Source organism: Tachypleus tridentatus, chromosome 13 (assembly GCF_004210375.1).
Source record: "Tachypleus tridentatus isolate NWPU-2018 chromosome 13, ASM421037v1, whole genome shotgun sequence".
Taxonomy (NCBI): Eukaryota; Metazoa; Arthropoda; class Merostomata; order Xiphosura; family Limulidae; genus Tachypleus; species Tachypleus tridentatus.
In genome coordinates, this window is record NC_134837.1 from 237,216,529 (window position 1) to 237,232,483 (window position 15,955).

Sequence of the window (15,955 nt, forward strand, 5' to 3'; positions counted from 1 at the left end):
AAATGGTAACTATATACGTGTGTTTTATAAAAATCTATATTTCTATATGTCTTTAGTTCAAAGATCCAAAGAAGTGACATTTTGGTGTCTGTTCATCATTTTTGAGGTCAAGGGATTTAATATTAATACTTTCAGTGAACAGAATTCTTTGAAATAAATGTAATGATCAAGAAACTGTATTTCACAACTCGTTCAACATAATGTAAGGTAGTTTTAAGGAAAACAAGGGATCTTTTTGTCTCTCTAGGCAAACCCATACATTCTCAAAATAAAATACATCTCAAAGCCAACTCTTATTATTCAAATATTTGTCAAGCCTTCCCTGAAACACCATTAAATTTACTTTGAATCCACAACATCTAAAGGTAATCCATTCCAAGGGCAAACCAGAGCATAAGAAAAATAATACTGTCTTATCTGAAGTTGGCTTCTGCCTTTGGAAATTTCTATTTGTGTTTTTTTGCCCTATGATTTTCACCATTAGATATGAAAAAAGATGGTATGTCAGCACTATTGATTTCTTTAATAATCCTATGTGCCTAAATTAGATACACTCTTTAGCTCCTCTTTTGTTTTTGTTTTCAAGAGAGAACAGTTATTTCAGTGGTCTTAAAATGTCCTTCTACAACAACTCTTCAATCTCAGGTATCATCCTAGTAGCCTTCCATCTACAGAGTCTTCAAAATATTTTACATTTGGTATATTCCATTGTAATGTGTCATTGATACTTTCATTTATTAATTATCAACTTTCCTTTACTGTGAATATATGAATTAGTCAATATATTATATCTGTGAACTTCCTAATTATGAGTATTAAAATTTATTATAATATAAATGATAAACATTCATCTCTTTATTTCACTACTAAACTCACTTACTAGTTGATAACAACACTGCTAGGATGAATGGACCACTACAACATGTGTTAAGTAAACCAGATATTTTTCCCATGCTATCTTGCCCTTGATAGCAGTATGGTGTGTGTTGATTATTGTCTCATAAATAAACATAAAATTCCACTGTATTTTGTGTAGGTTTACTTTATTGTTGGTGTATGTTTGACTTTTGATGACTTGCAAATAAGTCATATTTCTAGAACAGGTTCTCATTTGTAAATCACTTCAATTACAGTCAATGCTTCATGATCCATGTTGAACTCATAGGTTCATCATTGACATAATATGATGTGCATTCACTAATTCATCTCTGTCACTGTCCTAGTTTTAAAGATCATTAGTATATGCATGGTCTAACAGTATATTTCTAGAAATAACCAAATAACATGATGCAGAATTCATACAAGAAATCTCTTGTGTTAAAAGCAGTCATAAGCCTGCTCTTATTGTCCAGTTTTACTTGCCAGCACCTGGATGCCATATCCAAAGTGTTGAACCAACAAGAACCTTCTAATTCATCCAGACATTCATCTGCTTGAGGTAAAAAAAAAAGGTATCGAAAGACAGACCAATATTCTGTCAAAATGTGTACTATACTCCCCCCAAAATAGACCACTTCAATATGCTTATAAATCATTGTTTGCAAATTTAGTATTAGTACAATGTGCTTTCATACTGAAGTACGAATTCTGTGTGTGTGTACATACACACACCCAATACACAGCAAGAAAAAAATATATGAGAAATTCAATGCATAAAATTAAGTGTCATGAACTAAACTCAGGAGTTTTATTGGAATTAAGTGCAAAATTAATCTAAATAGAACAGCATATGGCACATATTAAAATAAAATGAACATGTGAAAGTTAAACATTACGTATATTCATGAGAAAGAAAACACAGAGATACATTTAATACCTGCACTACGTAAGTAAGCTTTAATTGCATCTCTAAAGAGATGATAGAAAAACTTTCAAAGTCTTTCCATCATGATATGTTTGGCTACAGTTTCTCAGCAGTAATTACATGGTAGATTGCTTTACCCTAAACAGCTCTTTTGAGGCTGCTTTCTCATACTTCAATTGATGAATTTAGGTAGCTAACTGGTTATCTCTGATGTTATGTTTTTTGTACTATTTAGGTTGTTTTGGCACAGTACCCAAACCGTCATGTGAACAATGGATTAATAATGTTCTCCCAAACTTTCTCAGTTATTAGATGACCTGTGGAGCAGTTGCCAATAGGAAAATTAAAAATGTAATAAAATATTAAAATTTGTATGTATATTTTATTTAAGAAAGGACCTGCAAGCCACACATCATTGGATTCTATGTTGAAAACTCTCATCACAGTGTTTTTTTCTCGATAGAAATTTGTGTACTTTAATAGGTCACTAAGACATACGCCCAGCAATGATCCGTTGCTAACTCTCTTTTTTAACCTGAAGATGACCTAAGAAGGTCAAAACATTGTTCTGTACTTTATTTCAATTAAAGTTTTAATACCCGTATCAGCTGTCTTTAGAATACAGACAGCTATTGCACACAGAAACTGGCCCATATGCATAATATGTAACACACATCTATCTCATTTTCATTTATTAACCAGTACATACTTTTTATGTGTGGTATCACCATTCACTGTAAGCATGATAACTGAGGGATCCATTGCCATTACTATTTGTGCCTTTAGGTACAAACTAAAGTATTAGACTAACACTAACATTTTTTATGTCACTGTTAATCTCTTTTGCATGTTTGAAATAGTGCACAACACTTCCTTGTCCCCAACAATTTTCACATTATGCAAAGTCTGAAGTATTTCCTGCCAAGAAACTCTAGAAACTACTGGTTACATTACAGATTGGTACCATGTTTATAATCATAGTACAACATGTCATCCTTCACTCATAGTGAATAGTTTTATTGCCTGATGTTTAGCACATCAATACTAATACTGTATTTATGATGGTCATTTCCTCTCAAAAAAACAGTACCACTACAACATCATTACCCAGTTCACAGTTCTCTATAAATTCTGGGTTAATGAAGTTTATTAGTCATTTCATAGATGCATGATTCTCAGAAAAGGTGAATTTTCTGTCATATACGTACTGGTAACAAACACTAACCAGTATTAAAACTGCAGGCAGTTCCTTCTTTGTTGCATGTCATCACTGTTTGGGAGATGTTGTGTATTTACAAGCTTTATACCATCTTTTATCTGGAAAACAATGCTCCATTTCCACATTCACTGGCACCAATATCTAGTATGAACGAAAAAAATCTTAAAGCTTGGAAATTGTGTTCACATTGATGTTGTGTCCATACAAGGTGCTTATTAGCTTTAATCAAAATGGAGAGAAGTGCAGCTATTTTGGAGAAATATTCTACAACTCTTTGATTAATAGTATGAATTAATATGTAAAGAGCTACGGACTTATTTTGTCTTACAAAACAGTAATTTCTCTTTCCAAACTTATGGTATGGCTGAAAAAAATCCACAATTTTCATGTGAAAATACAAATTCCAAGTGTTAATTTCAAGCTTAATGTACTGGAATACAATCTCAGATTCTCAGCTATGATCTTAACATGTAAATAAATGCTACCATTTTACCCAGTGCGAATTTCCTAGTGTGAGCTTCATAATCCTTTTATGAATGGTAGGGAGCATTATAAAAATGTCAGTACATGAAATGATACACTCCTGTTTGAGTGATGAAAGCAGCCTAAGGTCTATTTCATTATCCATGCTAGCATCTAAAAGCCAGATCTATATATGTAAAAACAGCACCTTTGGGTTGAGAAAATTTTTTACATAGACGAGTGAACAACGTTTCAACATTCTTCGGTCATCGTCAGAAGGTTGAAACGTTGTTCACTCCTCTACGTAAAAAAATTTTCTCAACCTAAACAAGCCATTTTTACATACATATTTCTCTACAAGTGGGTTTTCTCGACATCACTGATTAAAAGCCGCATCTATTGTGTTAAGATTCAAGGGTGTTCTCTAATGCCTCCAGGGACAGAGACATTAATTCATATTCAGTACAAAAAAGTCATCAGTGCATGTTAAATGCAGATTATACAGAACCTTGATAATTTTTTCTTCCCTCTGACCATCACCACTGAAGACAACAAAAACACTAAATTTCAGGCTTGCAATATCCTTTATGTTCTAATGATGTCTATGCAGTTGTTATTGTATTGGATGTATATCATTTGTACTTATATGATAGCATTTGATCATTACCTGACTCAGACATACATATAATCCAATAGACATGTCATCAAATTTCAAGCATCTTTAGGCAATTCACTAAATTTATGTCCTTCTGTTAAACTTAGCTTCTTAGTATAACTTTAAGTCATAGATGTTTGGAAAGTCTTGCTTTTATTTCTTCTTTTGCCACCTCTTTAAGCTGTTTAACTTGTTCCACATCTTCAGTCTTGTGAAAAAGTAGTCTAAGAAAAGTATCCACTTTTCAAGAGGCTCTCATTATCATCCAGTAGTATGAAGACACATCTTGACATATTCTGTCTTCAAACAAGTCAGCAAACTTACTTTAACTTTTGCATAGTCTTATAAAATGCCTTTTTATGATTGTGATTTATAAACTTTGTAATAACCAGAGAGTATATCAGAAAAAAAAAACACATTTACAATAAATTCTGCAAAAATTAAATTCTCTGTTATAATACCAGATTACAACTTAATAATGAGTGTAGTATACAAGCTTTTTAATTCCTGACTGTAAAGTATTAAGACTTGCAGTAAGTGACAAATTCAAGAAATGTTAAGCAGAAAATAAATAAAATATTTGCATCAAAGAAAGAATAATAGGAATATACAAGTAAAATTAAGCTTTATTATTCATATGAAAATAAAAATTATTGCTTTCCTCTTCTCCTCCATTAGGAGGTGGTGTGTCTGGGTTGGTTAGTCAACTTGGACAAGTCAGTCTTTCACCCATTTAGTTTCTAATTGATTTAGGTGTTTTTACTTTGCATCTTAAAGGGTTCAGCCTTCTTCTGTTATTTCGAGAGACATAAAGGAGTTAGTTTCCCATCCCCTAACCTCTCCTTTTAACACTGTGCAGGAAGTTCTCTCATTTGGGGATTTGAGCTTCCATGAAATCCTCTATACCCTTGAATCATGCTCCTTTGCAACAGCTGCCTGATCACTGATCACTTGCTTGAAATTCCTTGTTTTCTATCATTTTCCCTCTTTCTTTCTCATAAACTTCACCTAGTGACTTGATATACTCACAACCATGTGAAGTGTTCCCCTTTCTTCTTCTCTTCCAGGTCTCCATTCATTTTCAGATACCTCCATGAAGAGATGAGGGGATCATATCTTGATTCTCAAATGTTTTCATGTTGGTAGTCTCATGATGATTCATTCTTTCATATCACTACCTTAGAACTTTTAATATTATTGATGAACTTTGTATTATTTTCTTGTGATGGTTCCTAGATTTGTCATGATGATCCATACAGCCAACTCTGCTGTTGTCTTCTAAATCAACTGTCAGGGGGCACTATTTCTTATTATCCCTGTTTTCTTACTCCATATCTCTGTTTATCTAGGATATGTCATATTCCAGGTGCTCTGATTCTTGTTGCAGATTGTCCTTTGAGGCCAGACAAGAGACTACCTTTGGAGTGGTCCCTCAGTCCTCTGGTGTTCCAGTGGCAGTGCTCTCATCTGGGCACTTCTCTTCTTGTTACTTTTGCTACTTGTCACACCACAATACTTCTTTTTCAGTCCCTGGTTCCTTATCTCTTGGTTCCACTTTTGGATATGTTTAGACGGAACTGGTCCAACCTTTTTCTCTATGCTTACCCTCCATGATTCTCCTCCCTTGTGTGTTTTCCTCATTTTGGGCACTTCATGTCAAGTCCTTCTGCCAGTTTCATACTGTCTGATTCAGCCATAATTTCTTCTGCTGAACCATTTCTAGATTTTTCTTTCTCTTTTATGCTGTCTACACCTTCAACCTAACTTCTCTTTCTACCATCTGGCAATGTCATCACTCTGGCTTTCATTTGTGGTTCTTATCCAGTTCCTTATGAAACATTCCAGACTACCTTCACAGGTAGTTTTCTTTCTTTCTTTTCCCATTCCTTCTTCCTCCTTCCTAGTCCATCCAAGAAAATTGCACACAATCCATAATTAATCTTTGCTGCATCATACTTTCTTCCATTTCTGTCTTTCTATTCACCACTTTTCTGAATTTTTGCATGGCTGTTTGCCCAAGGTTTGTCACTTTTCACTATTGCTGGTTACAGAGAACTCTACCTAATACTGCTTTTCTCTACCCTTTGTTCCATTTGCCACCTTCATCTTTCTTGTTGTGCAGGTCTACCTGATTGGGCCCTGAGTGTTGTTCTCCATGTTTACCCTTCCTTTCTTTGAACTATCTTTTGCTTACATCCTATTTCTTTCTTCCATTTCTCACTTGATTTCAAGTTCTGATCTAAATCATTTTCTTTGTCCCATATGTGAGATGTTTTTGTTACTTGGCTTGTTCTCTTCCTTTTTACAGTTCATGCTCCTGTCTATTTAGAATTCCTCTTCTCTCTGAGATATTTCTCCCTTTACATTCCCAGGTTGGTAACAGTAGTTTCTTTGTCTAGCCTATGCTTCATTGGATGTAGATTTGCATTGACTTTTTTTAATGTCTGCTCTCTTGTTTGGCATTGTAGCACTTCCCCTTGTAGGGTTCCCTGGTGGATGGGGTGCCCCAACTCAAAATAAAAAACAGACCATACGTAAATAACCACATCTTGAAGAATCTGAATAGCAATCTTCAACTTAACAACTGTATCTGATTTTCTGATTTTACATTCTTTATCAAACAAATCATTAGGGCACATGCTTCCCTTTTTTATTCAGAAGGGACTAGAGTGGCTTGCTGGCTTTCTTAAGTTAACAAAAAGCTTTGTTCTGTGGACATCTTGGTGGAAACATCTACTCCAAAATAGATTGAACTCTTTTTGCATTTGAAGGCCATTGGGGATATACCCATTGAAGTTATTCTCCATGCTACTTTGAATTAATTATGAGAAGTTATACTTGAGAGGGATTTGAAGAATATCCCCAAGTTGAAGATCCTCATTGGTTTCTGCACCAAAGGAGTTTCTAAGGCATATTTCTACTCACAAAGATGGAATTGTGATGTTGACCAGTGTCCTAATTTTGATGTTTACATCACCATGTCAATCAGTCACCATCAGCATGGGCTATCTAAATTGCAAGGTGTGGCTATATATTCAGAACCCTCTCACATATTTCCAATGTCAGTGGTTCAGACACTCAAAGACATCCTGTCGTTGTTTCTTGACTTGTGCTTGTTGCAGTGGCAAGGACCATGATGCCCACAAGTGTGAAATGGACCCTCATTGTGCTAATTGTAGTTACTCTCACCCCTCTTACATTCATTCTAGCCCTAGGTAGGTGGAGCAAAAAGAGGTACATTGTATCAAAATGGTTAACAACATTTCTTACCCTGATGCTTGGAAGTTACTGTCTGCAACTCCATTTTGGATGTATGCTGCTACACTACATTCCACTGTTACAGTGGACGTGCAGATAGATCTCTCCATTGTTTCTGACAGAGTTGTTTTCAAACCATGTGAAAAAGCTTTTGTCCTCTGTGGTTAAGAGAGTTGACAAGTCAATATCAACACCTGTCTCTATTCCCACTATTCCTGCAAGTGGCTCCCCAGATCCACTTCCTTTGACTCTGACTTTTGGTGTTTCTCAGATCCATCTTCTTCTTTAGTCCTGAGATGCAGAACAATTATTCATTCATGCCCTGGAATCTTCATCTACCAACATACATTTTATAAAACATATTTTATGGACCAGCAATTCTAAGTCTGTGTGACTCTACACTTTCCCATTCTTTCTCACAGGAATTGAAGTCCCTTAGGGCTGTGTCTAGAGTGTCACACTTCATTATAAAGATTAATGCCATCAGTGGACAACTCCCCCCTACAGTTGCAAGTGGTCTGTATGTTGACAACTTTCACATCTTTTGTCAATTATTGAGCAGCAACTACAGAATACCCTTGATTGTTTATTGAAATGGACCACAGCAAATAGTTTTACTTTTTCTTGCTCTAAAACCTTTTGCATACACTTTTACCACCAATGGGGAATACACCTTAATTCTGAACTCCATCTCAGAGAAGTTGTGCTTCCCATGGTCCCTGAGGCAAAGTTCTTGGGGCTCATATTTGACTGTATATTCCACACATCAAGCTGCTACGTATCAAGTGTACAAGGACACTGAACATCCTCTATGTCCACTCTTCCACCTCTTGGGGAACTGGTCAGTGTTCTATGCTAAAAATATATTGTGCCCTCATTCAATCATAAACTGGACTAGAAGATGTTGGACCCTGATCACCATTTAGGAGCTTTGGCTCTGTGCAGAGGCTTTCCACACTTCTCCAGTTCAGAGTTTGTTCACTGAGTCTCATGAACCTCCTCTACACCTCTGCCATTTGCAACTGTCTTTACTGTATGCAGCAAAACTTCAGTCTTTACCATAGTAGCTCACCTAGGATTGTATTTCCCTTCTTCAGTGGGCAATGTTTTTTCAGAATAAATGGTCTGCTATTATCCATCTTGACCTTTTTTTCTAGTTGCAGTTGGTTGAATTGGATCTGTCCTTGGATGATGTTGCTGTCTCTATTGGTCAGCCCAGTTCACCCTGGCTTATTACTATCCCCAAATATGACTTTTCTTTGAGTCATCTGAAAAAGGCAGATACTTCAGATACTCACCCTCTTCTCATCGATATTCAAATCTGACTGGCTTGTTTATTTTTTTATCCAGTTCTTCTGGACACCAGCCCATGTTGGTATTCTCGGGAATGAGCTTGCCGACACCACAGCTAAGTCTGTGCTCTGGTGCTATCACAACCATGCTTGTACATATATGGACTATGGTCCAATGTTCAGTGCTCGGCTTTGTTCTAGTTGGCAGTTGACTTAGAGTGAGTAATGTGATAAGTTTATCCAGATAAAACTTTCTATTGAACTTTGACTATCTTGCTTCTATAAGGAGCAGAAGGAGGAAGTTGTCCTAACTAGGCTGCATATTGGTCAACATTTTTTAACTCATCATTTTCTTTTATCTGGGACTGATGCACCAATGAGTGGTCTGTGTGACACTCGAGTCACAATAACCCACATTTTACTGTCATGCCATCATTACAACTGTAAGTGACAGCACCATTTTAGACATAATTTTACCATGGATTCACCCTTGACATTGGACAACATCACTGGTGATGGTGACATGTCCACTTCAGTTATGTTTTTAAATTTTCAAAGACCATTGACCTTTGTGATTCTATTTAAGTTTGTAATCCAAAAATTGGACTTTATTTTGTTTTAACTAGATTCCTTCTTTTGCAATTTAATAATTTTACTTTTCATTCCATCCTTGAAAAAGAGATTTGCTTTGATAATGGATAGGTGTTTTTAACATGAGAATTGACAAGCTGTGAGTTGAAGACTTGTAGCAAATATAGGACAGAATAAGAGCCCAATATGTCTTAAATTCTGATTTTAATACAGTTAAGAAATATTTTTATTCTAGTTTATTTACAAGATGGTTTGAGTATTATATACTTGGCCCTAATTATTTAAACTTTTTAGGTGTTACAGTATTGACAGTGAAAGAATTTTTTTGCTATAAATAATTATGAATTAAGAAATTTTAATTTCTTTCACATTAGATTATTTAATAAATTTTATTCTAAATGATAGCAAATAACATACTTGTTGTTTATGTTCATGTATTAAGAGGTATACCTTGTGTTTAAGAAAAATGGTATCCAGTTGTGAAATTCTCCATTAATAACTTATTTATATTTTTCATATTTGCAAAGCATCTACAATAAATAGAAATGAGTGCATAAGTTTATAAGAACCACAAAGATCAGGTCATGGTAATTATTAATTGTGTACCCCATTTCTCACACATAGAATGACTTTGTTTAAACAGTTTTCTGAAGTATGCCAAGTTATAAAATTGGAAATATGCCAAAAATATGTCAAACTTTGCTCAGTAAATGCTAATAAGTTTAGAAAAAAAACAACTTTCCAGACTACAAATATCTGGATGCCAGGTAATTAGTAAACATATTAATACAGCATCTTTTACTTAGTAAATACTTGTACTATACATGTAGGTATGTCTGTTAAGAATGTCAGTTTAAATATGCTCTGTTTTTATCTTTGTACAAAACTACACATTTAATTGCATCTAACATTTATGTATGTCACCCTTAAAATTTTGAATTATAAATTACATTAAAGTTTTAATAGCCACACATACATAAATAAACCTTTTTTCTTAAAGTACTGTTATTTGATATTAACTAAAACATATTAATTGTAAACTAAATAAGAAATATCATTTTCTGGGAATTTCTAAAATTGGTACGTGTGTTTTATGTAAGTGCATATTCTACAACTATTTTTATTTTTTATATCTTTTAAGAATGAGATACTGTTTGGAATTTTAATTACTCAATTTATACACAACCCTTGAATAAAAAGGGTTTTGTATCATTGACTGAAATACTCTGTGAAATAGGATCTTTACCAAATTGACCATGGCAGCTATAGATGGTGTAATATTACATTTGGCTGGCCTAGGAGAAAGTTTTAGATGAAGAATATAGAATTCATATAAATAAAATTTTGTTTGTGTAAAATTAAACACCACTGTTACATTCCTTCAGAGATATATACTTCCTCATCCTCATTTTCCATTCTACCAAGTTTTTGTTTTTGTAGTAAACTTAGAAAGATTTCAGTTGATCATACATTAGAATCCAGCTTTTGTTTAGAAATCTTGATGGACAAAGTTTCTTGCATTTTTTTATTTATTTATTGTTGTAACTACTTGTTATATTAAAGTTCTTTTCATATGTAATCCCATCACATTATTAGTATAAATGTCTGTAATGTGTTCAAGGATTCACAACTTCAGGTGATCTTCATCAATCTTCACTATTTATTAAATTTGCTTTTCAACTCATGCTTAAGTACATGTAGTTATATTAATAAAATTCTATCTTTAAAATGTTTGTACACGCATGCACCATTTCAATGTGCAGCAAGTACCACTTAAGTGGAATGTTATATTCTGTATATGTTGTGCTGTGTATGTTAGTGATGAATCAATAAGCAAGGGAATGTTAACTCTTCTCTTATATTCATATGCAGGGGGATCACTGCTTCCATATATCCAATGCACAGATTCTTTCCCATTTCACTTTTTTGTACATATGAATTTGGATCAAGTTCTGAGTTTCTAATTAATTAACAAACACAGCAGCCATATTAAAGAACTAGTTTGATAATTAGTTATTTTTTTTAAGTAAAAGGGGTGGTAAGGAAGATTGTAAGAACACTTCACTTATAAATTTGGTACTACATCATTATCAATAAGTAAACAAAATTTTAAAAAATGTTTTGAAGAATTTGAAAAACATAAAAGAGTACTGTGTTATATGTATGTGTAATGAGATGTAGAAATCACATTGCCCAATGTCCCAGGAACATCAAGTTTTACCCATTAAAAATATATTTCTTTTTTCAAGACATTTATTATACCTCAAGATAAATATTATGGGTAGATTTATTGATAATTACTTAAATTCTGAACTGCAGAAGTGTAGGACATACACAAAAACATTTTAAAATGTGTACCTTTACATCTTAAAACAAATTATGTACAGAAATATACCTATTGCTTTAATTCACAGTCCAGAAATAAATCTATTTAATTCAGCATTGTTATTTTTGTTTACAGTACTGCATAAGTCCAGTAAAATTTGACTTTTAACTCTTGAAAGAATATATCTAATATTATAAAAAGTTTAAAAAATTTTAAGTTGTCATAATTTTCATCCATAACACCATTGATGTAAACCGTGATTTCTTTATCAGTTCATGCATGGGGTATTCTTTATCCTGTACTATAAAATCATAGTGACTAAATGTTAAAGACTATGGAATACTGAACAAATATACACAAAGACTTAAGATGCAAAACAAGGTTTATGGAGCCAATGGCATTGAATGAACTTTCATAATGTAACTGTATGGTACAAACCAAATGTGAACGTTGAATAAACGTTTTTATGTTAACCATAACCAAAGCACCACCCAACTAACAACACTGATTACATTTTTGCATGCTATTTGGGTGTACTGTATTTTGTATATAAGTCTTTGTATGTATGAAAACAATTCAAATAAGGTTATTAATTTTGCACTGTAAAATATTTATACAACTGGCAGACAGGGAATATAACAAAAAAATTCATGTTTCAATATTTCACATTTTATCAATCAGACACACTTTAAAAACACATTTATATATTTTATTTTATTAACTTTAGAAAATATTTTACATCTTCATGCAATATGGTTGTGCTAGTACTGCAAAATAATTCAGTCTAAATATTATGATGAATAAACGTTATAGGTTTAAATTCATAAAAACAGAGAAAACAATTCGGTTGTCACTATGTTTTTTTTTTTTTATTTTATTAAGCCAGAATGTTTATTAATTGCTAATTGGCTATGTTCACTGTTAAATAAAAACTAAATTGTAAAAGTTATATTCTACACTTTTGTGTTGTGGGATGAAGGAAAGCAGATTTTTTTATCAAGCATTTCTTTTCCCCTGTGACAAAAATTAATAAAAAACTTATACACCCTTATCTAGTCTTCTGCTTTCAAGAATACTAATCATATCATATTTTTATGGAAGTAAGGTATATATCCAATGAAAAGGAACTTTTACACTTAAAATATAACAAATTATTTGTGTAGTACAACTTTATTTAGTTTTATTAAATTAAATTAACAGTGAATGTATCTATGTTCCAAGTCAGAATTTCCACATATTGCCCATACCTAGCATTGAAAATCAATCAATGGGAAAATTGTATCTATGATACAGTACAAAATTTTAAATGTTTTCTAAACCAAATTTACTGAAAAGCAGTCTACTAGTTAATTGAGTGAAGTTTTTTTTGTTAATGTTTTTTGCAATTGCTTGAACACCTTATATTTTTCCCATGTCACTGATTACTGTTTTAGTGTAGTTTGTATTCACATTATTTCTGATTATGTAGCCAGTTTAGATTATAGTACATTATGTGGAGTTCTTTAGGAAAACATTTACATTGCATACATTTTCTACAAATCATAAAGTGCTAAAGTTTTTTGTACTGTACACATATTGTTTTGTCTCTTTATTTTCTTTTGTTAAGACGTGTGTATTTTTATATATATTAGGTTCCAAAAAGTGGTGTAGTTAAGAGGAATAATTCTATAGATTTATTTTGTGCCTGTCAAATAAAAGTTCTGAAGCCAGAAGAGAAATGTTGCAGAAGGTAAGTTTCATATTCTGATTTTCCTTTTTAAACCTGCAGAAAAAATTCAATATACACTTGTTCCTCTCTCTCTCTCTCTCTGTAGTGAGTGAAAGGTATAAAATTAAACTAGTTTTAACCATTTTAGAATTACAATTTGCAAATAAATATGAATTATTAAAAAGATGTATTTGAATTTTTTTGTAAAAACAAAGAATAGGTTTTATGTCATTTTTTTTATCATTAATATGCTGATAGTCACAATAACTATCAGTTTCACACCTACATGAAAAAACAACAACAACCAGCTTCCATTGTTTGAGATAGCTACATTTAATGTATGACAAATATTTGGCTAACAGTGTATCAAACAAATGTATAAATTTTCAAAAAATGTTGCCAATTACCTGTTTTGAAAAGGCTATGTTAGCTAACAGTGATTAAAACAACTACAATTAAAGCAGACCATATTAATCACTAATGTTTGAAACAGTTATTAGTAAATAAACTTTATATAAGCCACTAGTGTTTAGAACAATTACATCTATTGTCAGCCATAGTTATATCACCCATGTGTGTTAAAAATAGCTACATGCAAGACAAAATATTGGTTACAGGTCTTTGATGCAGTAATACTCAGTGTAAATCATCTCAGCTACTAGTATCTAACACAGATACACCTGTGTGAAAAAATGATCTTGTCAGCTGCTGATGTGTAAAACAGATACATTCATTTGGTGGTACTCACTTTTTCACAGAACAACTAGCTGGTGCTTTAATGTCATTGACAAAATTCCCTTGTCCATATAGCAAACCTTTGAAAGAGTTAACACTCTTGCACATAGTAATGTGTATTGTGCTAGTCTATGTTGCAATCACCATCAAATTATATCACTCCACCAGTAGAAGGGCAACAAAACCTTCTTCCATAGTATTCCACTTGAACACTTTGTGCAAATTAACAGCTCATTCTTTTCCTCAGCATTGCACTATTTAGGTGTGTTATTTTTGTAAGTGCAAAGGACCTTTTGCATTATATCTATATTTGAAACTGAAATAATTCAGATAAATTTTCTCATCACATATTTTATCTCTCATTAAATATACTAAAATAATTAATTTCATGGTTTGGTTATAAATTATCTTATTTAAGTTTCTGAAATCTTCCTAGGTCCAAACACTACTTAATAGGAATTGTCTTATTCTATGTTAGTGGTGACTGCAAGTACTCTAATGTTATGTTATCATCACTGTACATCAGATGGTAGGTTCTGGTATATATTTGTTTTCAGCTGTGTATTCACTCTAGGCAGTGAATACACTCACTTCCTTTTTCTTAGTTCCAAAAAGATGGAAGATTGATGGTCCATGATAAGTATTTCATCATTGAACCAATTTTGTCATCTCTTGTTCAAGATGGAATGATTCTTCACTCTAAAGTAGGTGAGCTCTCATAGGTTTTGAATGGCTTAGGTCATTGGTCAGGGGCTTTTCTCTACACTCCAGTTCATCCAGCCACCCATTACTTTCTTGATTTCACTCATGATGTTTTTTTTAGTTCAGAGCCCTTCCTTTCAGAGTAACCAAAGCCTCATATGTTTTCAACATGGTTCTGAATGCTTTTGAATGGAGGATGTACTCATTGAGTCTGCATTTCTGTTACTAATGAACAGTTGGCTCTTCATAACTCTCCTTTGGCAGCAGTCTCTGCTGTAGTATTCCTTCTGTGGAAGTCTGCTCATTTGGGTTGCTGGTCAAACTTTAAAAGTCAATATTGACCCTTTCTTGGTATTGTATTAATATGTTGTTTCTTTTTATCTACTCCTTTGTTGGATAGATTCAGACTTCTCTTTTGCATCTCTAAAACACAGAGGTTCTAGTTTTCAAAGCTCTCATGTTTCCTTCTCTTGCTACACATAATTTTTCCTTCTTTAGAAGACTCTAGCTTCTAAAATATCTGATAATTTTGGACATGCAAAGTTAGAGTGCTTTTAGAATATTTTGAAGTTTTCTCTATCAGTATTATCTTGGCTTATATCCTGCCACAGTGAAAGTGAATGAGTGCCATCAAACAGATGCCAGGTATGTGTTTGTCTTCACCATTTTCCACTGTTGTAGGACATCCTAGGACATCCCAACTGCAATTCTGAATGAATATTGAGATATTGGCCTTTTTTCTGTACCAAAAATGTGAAGATTCTGGATGGACCATCACTCTTGGTCAGCCATTCTGTTTCAATAAAACTTACCTTGTTTTGGTCACTTAAAAAGTACTTGTTGAAATCATTGTTAATGAATAATAAAAATGTAATTTTTATAATTTGTCAGACCTGCTGTATCTTTCAAAATGTTTAGTTATTGTCTCTTCAACTCTCCATGCTGATATATATTTCAGAACTCACTTTCCATAGGGCCTTCATCTTAAATGGAAAGAAACATGATCTATGTACACTTTCTGCTTTGATCAAAACATTGGGCATAGTTATGTCATTTCATTGAAAAAAACAATACTTTTTCTGCTTTCTCCAAAAACTTCAAAATAGATACATATATATAAAATAAAGTAAAACTCAAAGTTTTCTAAGAAGCCCATCCACTGTTACCATGTCTTTACCATCTTTTCCATTGTCCTCAAAAATA

The 15,955-nt window shown here is 33.0% G+C and overlaps 1 protein-coding gene across 4 annotated transcripts in view; it reads left to right on the forward strand.

Moving 5' to 3' along the window:
* The window catches only part of LOC143237395 (endoplasmic reticulum membrane sensor NFE2L1-like), a 71,694-nt gene that overhangs the window by 1,623 nt on the left and 54,116 nt on the right, over positions 1-15,955 (forward strand). For all 4 annotated transcript variants that reach the window (XM_076476604.1, XM_076476606.1, XM_076476605.1 and 1 more), the window contains exon 2: positions 13,239-13,336. In XM_076476604.1, coding sequence (XP_076332719.1) covers positions 13,325-13,336 — 12 coding nt within the window. In that variant the 5' untranslated portion in view covers positions 13,239-13,324. The remainder of the gene's footprint in view (positions 1-13,238; positions 13,337-15,955) is intronic.